The 15,261-nt window shown below is 37.6% G+C and overlaps 1 protein-coding gene across 1 annotated transcript in view; it reads left to right on the top strand.

The window, feature by feature from the left end:
* Positions 1-5,377: 5,377 nt before the first annotated feature.
* The window catches only part of LOC122565047 (transcription factor 12-like), a 148,845-nt gene continuing 138,961 nt past the window's right edge, over positions 5,378-15,261 (top strand). Inside the window, exons 1-3 of the mRNA XM_043720678.1 lie at positions 5,378-5,908; positions 6,509-6,603; positions 7,145-7,217. Coding sequence (XP_043576613.1) covers positions 6,529-6,603; positions 7,145-7,217 — 148 coding nt within the window. The 5' untranslated portion in view covers positions 5,378-5,908; positions 6,509-6,528. The remainder of the gene's footprint in view (positions 5,909-6,508; positions 6,604-7,144; positions 7,218-15,261) is intronic.

Below are 15,261 nucleotides of genomic sequence, written 5' to 3'. Positions count from 1 at the left end.
GTAACGTGAATGTTATTTTCCACTTGTCAGCCAAACTGGATACCAGTTTGAACATGCACTCTTTCAGTTTCTGAGAAGTCATGGATGATGCTGAATATTGTGCAAACATCCCCTCTTCTGACCTTATGGTGGAGGTAAGGTCACTAAAATGAATAAACGGATTATGATTTGGCCCATGAAGAATTTCTGCAGAAATGTCCCAGAGCTGAGAAGGCTGACCTGAAACAATCACAACCATCTTTGTTTTTTTTTGCTGAGTATGATTCCAACCAATAGAGCGCCTGATTCCCAGTGATTTTCCTTTTGCTTGGCTCCTTGATGCCAAACTCAGTCAAAATGCAGCCTTTATGTTAAAGGAAGTCTCTCTCACCTTCCCTGTGGAGATCAGCTCTTTTGCCCATATTTGAACTAAGGCAATCACTAAGAAAGTGCTGCTTGATAGCATTGCTGATGACACTTTTCATCACATTACTGATGACCGAGACTAGACTGATGGGATGGTAGATGGCTGGGCTGGATTTGTCCTATTTCTTGAAAATAGGATACACCTGGACAATTTTCTACATTGTTAGATAAATGACAATGTTATAGCTCTACTAAAACAGCTTGGCTTGGAGTGCAGGAATTTCCGGAGTGCTGGTCTTTATTACATTGTCAGAATGTTGTTAGGAACCTTTACAATATCCAATGCCTTCATCATTTCTTGATATGAATTTTTGGAAGCAGCCAGTGGATAGAAAAGATTCTTGCAAAGGCTTCAGCATTATCACATGCATTGATGAGTTGGGGTCCCCATCGCCGAGGATGAAGATATATGTGAAGCTCAATCATTGACTTGATTGAGATTAAGATTTGTTGTTGAGCACATTAATACTTTCCAATATGTCTATGGTGTAGCAGTTTGGAAAGCTACAAACCAGTACTGTTCTTCATAAAATAATGATTTCCAAGGATAATTTGATATATATTACAATTTGGCTGATATAATGAATGATCAAAGTTCACTCCAATGACATTAATTGGTATCAAGGTAAATTTGGTTTTAGTCAAATGTATACCATGTCTCCTGCATCTTACTCCTCAATAATGCATATTACTTTTTAAGGACCAAAGTACAAAGTTTGAGATGGATTCATTCCTTCATTGATGGGAAAGGGGAGAGTTAAATAAAAATAACTTCCATATTTAATATTCAAACAGGATTAAATCTCATTTGATTATTTTTCACATGTAAAGGCATGGTGTTCTTGGCTTAGTTGTAGTTGTAAACATCTTGCAAATGAGATTTTCTTTCCAAATAATATTTATTTCCCCATTGGATTCTGCATGTGGACAAGAAGGGGCCTTTGAAGTTTGCGCCTATGAGGTTCAAACCATTATAGACTGTGTTAAAACTTGTCTTATATACAATAAGTTTAATCCACAATCACTCTTTCATCACTGAAGACAAAGAAACTAAACATGCTGAGCATTTCCTGCCAATGGCAATCACATGATCTAGATTCCAAAATGAATCAAAATTTTAGATAGAAATCCCTTTAGCTTTTCAAGCAATACCTTCAAAAGCCGATCTAGAAAAGCGCAAAGCCAAAATAATGCACTCGAAAGCACCATCCTCCATTTCTACCAGCTTGTCTTTTGTTTAACTTAATAAGATGTGTACCAAACTTACCTCAGCATGAACAAATACGATCTGGGAAAAACAAACCCATATTTTCTTCGACAGGAAAACTTCCATATTTTTCCCTAAATTTTTATTCAATGCATAAGTGAAGAAATGGGTGGTGGTGGACACGTTTTCTCCTTCTTAAGAGATGGATTCAGTCAGTTTACCATTTTCCTTACATAAGTCTTGGAGTCAGAGTAAACCTACTGAATAAAATCTCAAAGTACTTTAATTTGCCTATTCCATAGAATTGCATGACAAACTAGTTCAGAATTGATGAGTACAGCATAAAGTGTATTCGTTTCCACAATCTAGTAAAAAGCCACGAAGTTGTACCAAACGGGATTGATGCAGGGGAATTCATTTGGAATGGATTGAAGCATAAAATAAACCCAAATTAAATACAGAAGCATTTTTGGAAAATATATTTTGTTGCATACTAATAGCAAAAACTGCACCAATTTTACAATTTAACAAGTTGCAAGAGACTAGCTTTCTAAAGCCTGCAGGTTTGTGGCAAAAACACCACAGGTGTAATTGCAATTCTTTCAATGGAACCTTCAGAACAAAGACACATAAAGGGACATAGTTAAGCCCGAGTTTAGATTCAGATTTTCTTTCTAATGGTTTCAAAAATATCACAAATACAGCACCTTATTTCTAGCTAAAATAAGTAAGTGATGCCAGTTTCAGAACCCTACCAATAAGGATGATGTAACTTGATTAAGTTGGAATTGAAATAACAAACAGTTTCATGCATCTCAAACAGGGTGGTTGGAAAAAATGCAATGTACATTTGCTATTCACGATAAATTAGGGATCTTAGTTAGAAAGTCAATATTGCAAAGTTTAGGATATTTTTACCAAAATTGAAAAGGTTAACAGATAGCCCAAAACAACTTAAAGGGTAATCTGGAACAAATCTGATTGGAGGGATGGTTAGAATCTACAAAATATGCCACAAATAGATACAGAGCTGCTTTGGAATTTTAAATGGGAACTACACAACTACTTACCAATGGAATATTATGCCCTTTGAAAACCAAACATTAGAATAGCTTATTCAGAGCAAAACAATAGTGTAAACTGAATAAGTTGAATAATCTTTTTTGTAACTTTGTTAATTATTATATATTTTATTTTGAATTTGTTCTGATCAGTTATAATAATTTTTGGCATATATTGATTGCACTGTTGGCACCATCTCTGAAATATGCAATTCCCAGTTAGCAAGGTTGGAATTATGATAAATGCCTATTTATATCTCTGGACTATTTTCACATCAGACTGAGAGATGGGATCAAACTGTTTGATATCAGGATAGTCAATGAACTATTAATAGTTAAACTCCAGTCATTCTGAGACTGACTTAGGTGAACTATTTCACTACTATGGGGAATGAGGCGAGATGCAACCTGACACACAAAATCAGTTTGAATTTCCTCTTTTCAGAAGCCACTATTTTAGTTTTTGATACTATATTGTATTTGTAACGCATGTATACAATATCTAATAGCTGTACCTTAATACTTTCCATTCGTGAACCAACATTTTGAACATATCTATTGCACAGGACAGTATAGAGTAGATTGTTGGTTTCATAATGAGTGTTTTCAAATCTGCCGCAGTGTCCCAACATACTAATGAATTTACTTTTTTGGTAAAGTGCATTTTTGCGGGTAAATTTGTGCTTGCTCATCTTAGGGATGTCCGTATTAATATAAGGCAAGACCCTCCCTTTAGACACCCATTGATAGGCATTGAGCATACCTAGTTCAAGAATAGTAGAGTTATTTTGAACCACACTACTGTTTCACGATTACAAGTTGATGCACAGCAAACTTCAACATAAGATGTGCAATCACTACTTTTTTTAGGAAGAAGTGGTCAAAATACTGAGAAAATCTTTTTTTCTTTTAATAGTTTCATAAGATCCTTAACATTTTAAATGTGATAATGTAGCACTTAAATCAGTGTTAGCACTGAGATTAGTGGCAGTCAAATTTTCATCTTGGTAGTAGAGTTTAAAACTATATACAGTACGTTTAAAACATCAAAGCAAGTAAGGGCTGCCAACTGAGTCAAGCTGGCACAGCATTTTTTGTGGACTTCAATGCAGTTTAGATCCTCTTGAAAACCCTTCACAGCCTTATCAACCCAAAACTTCCTTCGTCTGATATTACTTCTCCACTCTCTGGATGGTTAAATCTTTTGTGTATTTTGTTGTTTACTTCATTACCATTGCTGGCAATCAGATGATTTGGCTCTATATTTCAGCAAACCTCCAAAGAAAAACTGCCTCGCATCATCTCTCTAAATTTGCAAGCCATCCCAATAAACACTTCCCCAAATTATTTCTTCATATCCTTTTTAAAAATACTTTCTATTAATTCTCTTATGGTATTTTCGTCTAAGGTGCAGAGGTTGGACGGCCAAATTTTTGCATGTTAATGAATTTAGTTTATCAACCCCAGTCTCACAGCCTGGGCTGAGAACTTTTTTTTATCTCTGACGTTTGAGTTAGAGTTGAGAATGTAATTCATGTCACCATAATGCGTTTAATCTCTGACAATCCTCTTTAAAAACCTACTCATTTTACACTTATTTTTGTATATATACATAAACTCGACGATCCACGCAGAATTAAAACCATACATTGTAGACAGGGTGTATCAGAGACCAAGGAAGTTTCGCCCACTGCAAAGGCAGAACAAAAAGTATTTACACGAACAAATAACCTTGCTTTTTTTTTGGTAAACAGAGCTGGCCTCTCGGGCTGCAAAATCCCAATGCTTCGCTCGGTATTTTGGAACCACTAAAGATTTGAACAGGGGTGGGGGAATACTTGATTCACAATTTGGGTTCGGCTCAGTCTCTGGCTCTCTGTCTGGTTTCTCAGTAGCAGGACATTTGAGGAGAATTGGACGCTCTCCAATTAAAAAAAAAGGATGACATCACTGCCATTCCAGAGTGCTGTTCCATCGAGTTCTTTTCCCCGTGAAATATCTGTTCAGTTTTGGTTTAGATAGAGCCGCTCCATTCCAACCCCCCTTTGCAATACACCTAGATGTAAAAATCCCCTTCACACTTCGGGTAAGAGGTGAGGCATCACGTCCCCTCGTATCATTTGTAGCAAAGGCTGCAAATGTTTTTGTCGTCTTAGTGTTTACAAGCGTCGATGTTACTGCATTCCTCCCCCAGCCCCTCTCCCTGTCCTCACTCTTCGTAGGAGTTTACACTGCACCCCTCGTGACCATGTCGGTCATCAAACATTCTTCCAATCCCAATCCCAATCCCAATCCCATTCCCATTTTCCAGCACACTGACTCGGTGTGTCCGCTCTGCTTTGCTCGACTCGATCGAAAAGTCCGTGTCTGAAGTAACTACGAACAACAACAGCGAACTCACTTCTTGGTCTTACCCTCCCTCCTCCCCCAACAAACCTCTTTCCCATCCCCCCCCCAACCGCAACCAGCCGGGGCCACGCCCCCTCAACTCGAGAGGGTGGGACGTACCGCCGGGAACCGGGGAGGGAGGGACAGGAGGAACAGGGGAGGACTCGGCCTGCCCTGTCGAGCCAATCCGAGGGCGGCAGCGGCCGGCTGTAGGCCACACCCCCTCCACCTACCACCTCCCCCTCCTCCTCCGTCCCGGACCGTTGATTGGCCGAACGCCGCGCGCCGGCGTTGGCAGCTGTCAGTCAAAGAGAGGCCGCGAGCCGCGCTCGAGCCGACCGTCGTCCACCTACGCGCGAGATTGTCCCGGCGAAGCTCGCCGCGCCTTTCGCCCGGAGCCCACCCATACTCCTCCTTCTCCTTCTCCTCCTCCTCCTCCCCCCCCACTTTCAGTCCTTTCATACCGTGGGGGGTGGCCGCAGGTTCGAGTCGCGGGAGGAGGGGAAGTTTAAAAAAAACATTTTTTTTTAAATGTGTCTGTATAATCCGCTTTATTCCGAAGTAGTTTTTTTTTGGATGAGCTCCCGGATGTTGGCGCATGGATATCTCGCCGCCTCTCCAATGTGCTGGTGTTGAAGAGAGTAAATATGTCGGCCGCTGGGAATGCATTTGTCACGGTGTAAGCAGGATCGGTGAAGGTTTGCTGTTGGCCCGAGCCCTCTGAAGTTTTGCGGGAGATATCTAACTGCTGCGAAAGGGCGGAGAGATTTGCGGCGTCGGCGGTGGTTTTTTTTTCAGTCCTGCTTCACTTCCCTTGAATGTTGACTTTCGGATGCTCAGCGAAGAGGTAAACAAACGGCGTGTACTTTTATTGTTGCGGAGCAGAAAGTTGTGTCTGTCTGCGCGACCGGGGTTGTGGGGGCAAATCCAAGTTTTTTTAAAAAAATTGTAATCTGGGCCGAGCAGTCGGCCCATTTGGGAGCGATGGGTCTCCGATCCGTAGAGCTCTGGAAATAAGTGAATTTGCTGCTTTTATGTCTTGGAAGTTGTTGTAGCCACTCGCTTTGAGCGAGGGGCGCACATGTACAAAATTTTGTTTGCCTCGGATGGTTGGGATTGAATTAAGAAATGAATACAATCTGCGAGAAGCTGAGGTAGTTTTAGTAGTTAATGATTTTCCATGAACTTTTTTTTCCCCCTTCAAAAATTGATCCTTCGCCTCGAGCTGTCCTAGTGCATAGATAATATGATCTGCCGGCAAAGTGTTTGTTAAAAAGTGGTCTTGTTCTCGCACTTCTTGCTTGGTATTTTTTAAAAAGACCATGTCAAATCGTTTTTTTTTCTCTTTAAGTCGAAGGGATTGGTATATTTTGATTCTCGTGGTTAACATCACGTATAATCGAGGGTAGTAAGGTTTGCTTTCCATTTTTTTTAACCTTTCTTTTAGGGGTGTTTTAATTTGTCAAAATGAATCCTCAGCAGCAGCGAATGGCAGCCATAGGGACGGACAAAGAACTCAGCGACTTGCTGGATTTCAGTGCGGTAAGGATTATGGCGGTGTATTATGTATTTGTGACCGATATTTTTCTTTGCAGGATCTCTGTTGTAATGTAATTACGAAGTAAATAACCACTTCAGAGTAGCTAGTCGATGTCTCAACGTTGTAGATTTTTAATTTTTAAAAATTCTTTTTATGTGTACAACGACTTGGATGTTGAGGAGTTTCTGTAAAAGCCACTAACCAGTGGTGGTAGTGTCAAAGCTCCAGCAGTGTATGTACTTGGCAATCTTTTGTTTGAGAATACTTGTATGTTTGATCCTTAGAATTTGTGGTGCAAGATGGTAGTCCAAATGCAGTCTTTACGTGAAGCAAATGCTGCGCTTTGAGAGTGGACATAGTGTCGATTGCGAGTTTGGTTGTGGTTTTAATGAATTTAGATAACTAAAATATTCTGTCAATAAATGGCAAAAAGGCAGTATTGTTTTTTTTCAGACTAATTGCTCTGAGAGGGAGGGAAGCAATGATTTGACAACCTGTAGTAAAATCTTTTTATTCAAGTGATACTTGTTCTATATTTCTTAGATGTTTTCCCCGCCTGCATCTAATGGAAAGAACCGACCAACCACATTAGGAAGCAACCAGTTTGGGGGCACAGGTACAGTATGTTCATGTTTTGTTGTGGGCAGGGTGTTGCATACATGAATATTGTATTATGCTTTTTATCTTCAGGCTCTGGATCTGCACTTGTGTGGAGGTTGTATGTCGTAAGAACAAGTCTGTTTTAGATCTTTAAATCTGTGGTCTATATTGAAAATTTGCATAGTTATTCACAAGTGGGAAATCCGTGGGGAATGTGAAATGGAGTAAGGTATCGTGGAAAGCAGCCTGAAGCAATAAAAAGAAGCAATGGTTTGCCAGACCAAAAAAGATCTTTGTAGGAATTATGTGATCTTTTCTGATTTTTGCGATGTAATTCGATGAAATCCTAACAGTGACAGAGGTTTTCACTTGAGCTAAATTGTCTTTCATTTCGGGTAGCAGTTGTAATGTGTTTTTTACCAGAAACTGAGTTTTTTTTTGTGTAGCTGTGCACATCTTGTCTAGTGGCTGTCATGTTAGACTTATTTGTCAATATATGTGCATCTTTGCTAGAGAAGCTATAATGTTTCTATTAAATATGATGCAAGATGACTGACCACCTCCTGTATTTACAGTATGCATAGGATTGATGTCTCATTTCTTAACTTGTGCATTTCTGGTTTTATAATTGTATCCAATGATGAAAAAATGCCAGTTGATTGCAATGTATATCTTGCTATCTGTTGCATATAATCCTTGGAATCTAAACTAAGAACCCATCTTTAAAACTGAATACTGTATGTGGACATAGACACTATTTAAATAGGTTAATGATTGCAAATTTGTTTCCATACCATGCAAATGAATGTCATGATTTAGTTGGAGAGTATGCTTGCTTGTTTTTTAAAAAAAATTGCCCACTTTAGATAGGACAGCTTTAGTAAGTTTCCTTCTAAAAAGATTATATAATACATTTTACAATTGTATGATATTACTTTGAAGAAAGAAATGTGCAATGGAAATGTAAAATGTTGTTTTTTGGGTACAAACATTTTTTTTCTGCCACAAGTGATTGATTCTTTTGACTTTTATCAATCAGATTCCTGATTTAGATGTATAGTTTGAAAACTTGAACTTTTTTTTGAGGTCTTACAAAGACCTTCAGTTGTATTGTGTTGTGATATCAATTTGAAGAAAACAATTTATTAACTCCAAGGGAAACATGAGAAATCACAAACTCTTGAATTTTTGTGACATAACAAGTTCAAAACCACAGTGAGCAAAATGTAACCCAGTAGCAGTTATTGTTTGTTAACTAGCATCAATGCTTTCTGAAATTCACCGTCCAATAAATAAGTGATCTCTCACTCACATCTTCCTCTGATTTTAATGCTGCAAATTATTTCCTCGAGCTATCTAGTCCAAAACATGCTGATGTTTTAAGAAATAATAATGGGACAGATATTTTTCAGTTGATTTTTGGCTCTTATGTCTAATCGCTACTGTCCCTGTGACACATTATATTGACTTGGGGATTGTGGAGTTGGTGAGTATGTAAACAGGGCAGAGGGTGATAAATGGGCAATGGGGACCCCACTTCTATCCTGTTTATTTTAGAGTGGAAAAAGTCTATGTGCTGCTTTCCTTCCCCACATCCGATTCTGACTATGCTGTAGGTTTGCTATGCAAGGAGCAGGGCATTCAATCCATGTGGAGGTACTTGTGGGCTCTTAGGATGGCTTAGGGGTGATAAAGAACCTGATCAAGGAACCTGATAAGAGGAGGGATTGTCTGCTGAGAACCACCATCTTGCCCTTGCTGTTGATGTGATCGCGCCTCCCTAGACTAGTTTCCAGTGGTGATACTTTGATGTGGACGGCTGTCCTACCTGCAACAGGCATCAGTTCCTCTATGCTTTTGGCCTCTGGTAGCATCTCAGCAGATGGCAGGTGTCAGATTCTCAAGCTGACGGCAGATGGCAAGATTTTGATGAACAAGATGCAGCAAGCCTTCCAGAAATAGGCAACATGAGGTCTTAAGATCTCCATCACCTTTGGGGTTCTCCCCAAAGCATTGAAAAGGAGAGCTAGAAAAGAAGTTTGAAAGCCTGTTGAATCCTGACAATGAATTACAGCCTTTAGTTCCCAGCACAGTATCTATTTTTGTATTAAGGTACATGCACTTTGTAAATTTTAAAGTATTTTGTTTTTAATATTTGTAACTGTGCTTTGAAATTTTCTGGGCAGGGAAGTATTTTAAGTGTTCTTACACTTTGTGAAATAAAAGTAAATGCAAGGGTGAAAATGTTAATCCATTAGGCAACATCCGATTTGATTTGGTATATTTAGATGTTCTCTATAAATTTACAAAATTGAAAACTACAATGGTGATTTACAAGTTTTTCACGCCAGAGCTTGACATTACCATAACTTGTTGTTCTTTGTTTTTGATAATACAAGTTATATAAACCTGTGTTTGATTCACGCCTCTGACTAATTCCCTGGTATAGTGCTACTTTTCTTAATGGCACTTTATGGGAGAGCCAATCATGAAAAGTCGAAAACCCTTATGCGTTCAGTATTTTGTAACTAGCAATTGCTATTTTCTGATTGTGCATAATTTCTGTTTTTAGTCTATATTAGAGAAGTATATTCTGGTAAATATGAATATTTCAGCAATGACTTTTAAATGTTTTGTGGTCTTGATGACAACCAGGTTAAACTACAAGTCTGAGTAATACCCAAAGTCCTGTGCTTTCGGGAGGTATTGCACTGCTTTACATCTTGATAACATTGCATGACTTCGCCCCTGTCTCTTGTCATCTGCTGCACTCTCATCACTGCTTTTTTTTAACCTTCAGACTTGATTTATTCCGATTTTATTTCTGGCCTGCCTCCTATCTTCCACACTCAATTAAATGAAACTCATGCCCATGTCCAAACTGTTCCGTTCACACATCATCACCTCTTTGCTTGCTGACCCATGTTGGCTTCCATTTGAACAAAATCTCTACAACCTCCTCCAGCCTGCTACCCTCAAATCACTGAACCCCATTACTTCTAGCCTGTGGTACATCCCTGATTTTAAGTACTTCAAGATAACTTTTCATTCAGATGCTGTAGCCTTTGACTGTAGTTTTTGTTTTCTGTCACAGCTCTTTACTGCTGTTTATAAGGTGATAATTAAAACTTACTACTTTGACCAATCCTTAGGTCATCTGCTGTAATATTGTACCTCGCTGCTTGCCAAAGTTTTGTTTATTAATGCTCCTTGGGACATCTTTGCTATTTTAAAGGTGCTTGATTTAATGCACTTAGTTTGATCATCTTAAATAGCAAACACATATCTGTAACAATTGTACATGTTTTTGTATAGTAATTGAGTATAGACCAAATAAGGTTTTGAAATAGCAAATATAGAATATATAGGGCTCGAATATTTGTGCAGTTAAACTTTCTTGATATATTTGTGAGGTTTGCTTGTTTGGTTAACTGTTCATGGTATGAATTAAGATTTTAATACCTGACTAACATGAGATTTTGTGTGTTTAATTTCAGAAAATAGTGATAATGATTCTTTGATCTGTACGGTGTCAAATAAGAATATTAAAGATGGGAGATTTTAATGCTGCTGAAGTTTCTTAAAACGATTACAACAAAACACTTTAGATTTCTGAGCAAAGTTCATGGAAAATGTGATTGGAGGGGAAAAATTTTGCAGGATTTAAACCTGTCAGAATACATGCCCAACTGGCTCTTTCTGGACTGTAGGAACAGATGTTTTGAGTCTTTGTGTAGTTTTAATTGTAACATCCTGACTTTGTACTACCAGTTTTATACAGAAGGATTCATTTAACTTGGGAACTGAAAATGCTTCAAAAATTGAATTGCAATACCTAACATGCCATTTTTAAAGTTTGTTGAAAGCATGTTTTCATGTCTCAAAGCAGTTATATGTTCAGCACTTGAGTGTGAAAGCAGGAATGCCTTTTATGGTGGACTGCATCTAGGTTGATAAGGCATTATTGCATGGATATTTATGACCAGGGATTCCAACAAACTCATGAGTGAAAGTGGAAGACAGTGTATTTGGCATGTTTTAGTGGGAACTTTTTAAATCTTTCTGCAATGACTAGTTTTGACCTTATCGTGCATTATAAGGTCTTGCTATTATATTTTGGTCATTGTGCAGTTTAACTTATGGATGGATGAGCAATAACTTCCCATGTATTTGGAAGAACAAGTTTTATAAGAATTGTCATTATAAGAATCAGCCAGTTGTTTACTAAATTTTCTGTCATTGGTTTTCTGTTATCATTTGAGGATAAGGCACTTCTGTGTAATTTAGAAGACAGTACATAAAAGTTTATACACTAGTTGACTTGAACTGTTCAACTTAAATGGCGCAGTCATTACACAAGGTGCTTGTAAATATTCTAATATTTAAAATAAAAGGCTGAAGCTGTTTCAGCAAATCTTTGTTTTGAAAGGGTGATACATTTAGTTTGTCCAACCAATTTGTTTAAAATAAATAGTTTAAAAGAAAAGGTGCATTGATCTAACTGATGGAGGGAACCAGACACCATTTTTAAAAATGCGTTGTAATTTGGGTGGTATCATTCAAAATGAAAATACAAATGTGTGACAATATTTGTGTTTAAAATTCAGGGCACGGTTTCCTTGCTATTAGCAGCATGTTTCGTTTGCGTGCTAGCCCCCAATTCCCTATGACTGCCAATGACAACCATGTTTGAATTTGTTCTCCACATATATCTTTGTTTTAAGATTCACTTTTTAAAATGAATCTCTTCGGTTGCTGCACTCCGTTTCTCCTTTTGGCTTGGAATTTTCCTTATGCCATTTGAAGTGCTTGTAAACATTTTTTGAAGTTGAAAGATGCTACTGCATATAAGTATATGGTTGAGGTCTTTAAGTCTTTTTGGTCTTTATCTTTATTGTGTTGAATAGTTTTAAAATTTTAATGATACTTCGCAAGCAAGTTTTTAATGTGGGGTGCATACTTCTGTGTGCGAAGCATTAACAGCTGATGAAGTACTGTGATCTCAAGTTTCTACAGAAACCGTAGTTTGCTTTTGTGAGTTGTTTTTTGTAGGGTCTATGTTTAGTTCTCTAGCATTGCTATTGGCCTTCTGGCAAGAAATATCCCTGGGTGAAGTTTCAGGGGTAACACAGGGCACTCCCTAGGGAATTTTCAGTGCAGGAAATAACAGGCAGAGCTCAGACAAAAAGGCTAATAGTTTCACACTTAGTTCATCTAATCACCAGTAACACCTCAAGTCAAACCCTTTTGTCTGACCCATTTAAGTGATTTTTAAGTAAACAGTCCTGGTGTATCTCTTTGATTACTGTATCACCTCAGCAACTGTTGAACTTTCATCTTTTTTTCAAACTGTGGTGTCAGAAAAATGGTATTGTGTGCTTTAATTATTTTTGGAATGTGTATCCATTTTCATGATGTTTGGATTCTTTAAAGGTAGATAATGCACATGTCCATAGGGATATTTATCATTTGTACCTACAATAGAACTAAACTTAAATTTTTGATCCTGACATTTTGATTTTTGCCAAAACCAGAACAAGTTATTTTGTTGCAAAACAGCCTGTCCTGTGTGAAGGTCCTGTAGTGTTACCTTTTACTGATGTGTTTTAGTCCATTGTTTATATTGAGGGGCAAATTTCAGGATATCAATGAGAAATAACTGCAGTTATTTAAATGCTGAGTGTCGCTTACTTTCATTTTCTAACTTAGTGTTCAGTCTCGCATTATTGGCCTGTTTTGGGTTGTTACATGGTTCACCCCACCTGCAGATAGAAAATACTGTTGACAGTATCCTGTTACCTCTGCCTACTTTTTGTATTTGAATTCTGAAATGCACAAATGACGCTGTAGTATCTGCTGAAATTTGAAATATTTTTGTGCTTTAAAAGCAATTCAGTTAAGCAATGTTTTGAATTAAGAGATGTTTTAATTCTGCTGCTTTTGTAAATTAGTAATTCTGTTACAGCTGTGGTGAATTTTATTTTTTTCAAATCAACCTGTTCTCTTCTACCCTGCAATTAATTTTATTCCTCTATGGTGCTCTTAAGTTCAACTTGATACGATCCTAAAATACAACGATCAAGTTGTCTTTATTGGTGGTTTTATTCAGAAAGCATCTGAACACTCCTTTTGCAAGGAACTTACGATCTCTTTCTTAATCTGTTTTGGGAAAGTGTTTAAGTCTGGATTTATTGTCTATTTTGTGTTGACAGTTTCTGTTTCTCTTGTTGAACTTTATGAACTAAATTCATTCTGATCATTCTTTATTTTGAATTTATAGTTGAGTCTGTTTTTAAAAATCAGATTCTCAAAAGATTGAGGTGCAGAACGTACCTGAGTTTCAGCATTGCTGAAACATTTACTACTTGACCGCAGCATAGCACATTATGGAGTACTGTAATACATTAGACACCATTTGATGTGTTTATGTTGCAGCCAGGCACCATATGAGCGCCATACTTTCTTTTGCAAATTGCGTGATCCAGTAGCACTGATTTATACCACTCAGGAGAAAGCAGAACACTGCCAAATGGCACCTCAATGCTGATGACAGTTTTAATGTTTTTTCCTGTTAGAAAATAACTAATAGCTAAAATTGAGAAAGTAGTTCATTGAACCACCTGGGAATTTTGATAAACTTTTAAAATATAATGCACTGATAAGAAGTCATCGGTTTTCCTTGAGTTGCTGATTGAAAAATGTGGGTTTTTGTGCTAAAACCCTGAATTTTTTTTTCTTAGCAATATCGTAGAAGTTATTCTTAATGCAAAATAGATTCCTTTTTCTGGATGCTGAGAAAATGGAGAAGGTGGCTTCAGCCAGATTAGAATTTTAGTCATAGATCATGCACTTTTGAAATGTTTCAACCTGACTCTGAGGTTAATGTACAGATCTCTTAATGCTTTAAATCATCATTGCTTGATGAAAAAATAAACGAGTAATATATTTTAACTGTATAACCTCCTTTGTTCATAGATTTTGATTTTCATTGGCCTAAGTGTGTAAAATGGTGGCTTGTGATAGTTTAAAGGTGTTTCAGCATATTTGATCCATACTTCATCCCTATTGTTAGACCTTTTTAAAATAGTCTCCCAGACTTCCTGGTTTTTATATATATAAAGACAAAAGTACCCACAGAATTAATTTTCCTGACTACCCAAAATACTTGCTGAATTCTGAGTAAACAGGAACAATGGGATCTATTTGTCATTTATATGCTTTTTCCTGGTTTTATGTTGGCTATAAATAGTTTTGCAAAAGTTTTTTTCCTTTGTATTATTAGCTTAGAAAAGAATGACGTTCTCATGGATGTGGGGAAATCAATGAAAAATATTTTTAAGTATGATTTGTGCAGCATTCATATCGATGTTTTGTACAGTATTTTGCCAGTTTTATTTTAGATTGAAATGAGTTTATTTACTTAAATAGCCCCATAATCTTTCTGTTAAATTCACCCTAAAGTTAAGAATTGTTTCTTATTATTGAGTCATTATATTCTTCTTTCACATAAATTGATTTGCAATGGTTTGAATATCTTGGCATCATTGGAGAAACTCACTAAGTAGCTGAAGCACTTCTCTCCTTTATAAAAGTTGTTAAAGTGAATTTTCAAGTATAAATTTAGTAAAATGACAATATTGCTAATGAGTGGATTGTACCGTAATTTGATATTCCCAAAAATGTGCTAAGACGTGTCATCAAACTAGGTTTATTGTACCATTGGCTCCTGATACATGGGTCTGGATTAGTGGTGCTGGAAGAGCACAGCAGTTCAGGCAGCATCCAACGAGCAGCGAAATCGACGTTTCGGGCAAAAGCCTTTCATCAGGAATAAAGGTAGAGAGCCTGAATCGTGGAGTAATAAGCGAGAGGAGGGTGGGGGTGGGGAGAAAGTAGCATAAAGTACAATAGGTGAGTGGGGGAGGGGATGAAGGTGATAGGACAGGGAGGAGAGGGTGGATCGGATAGGTGGAAAAGGAGATAAGCAGGTAGGACAAGTCCAGACAAGTCATGGGGACAGTGCTGAGCTGGAAGTTTGGAACTAGGGTGAGGTGGGGGAA

Source organism: Chiloscyllium plagiosum, chromosome 31, assembly GCF_004010195.1.
Source record: "Chiloscyllium plagiosum isolate BGI_BamShark_2017 chromosome 31, ASM401019v2, whole genome shotgun sequence".
Lineage (NCBI taxonomy): Eukaryota > Metazoa > Chordata > Chondrichthyes > Orectolobiformes > Hemiscylliidae > Chiloscyllium > Chiloscyllium plagiosum.
The sequence above is the reverse complement of the archived record's forward strand: the minus strand, read 5'-3'. Positions and strand labels throughout refer to the sequence as shown.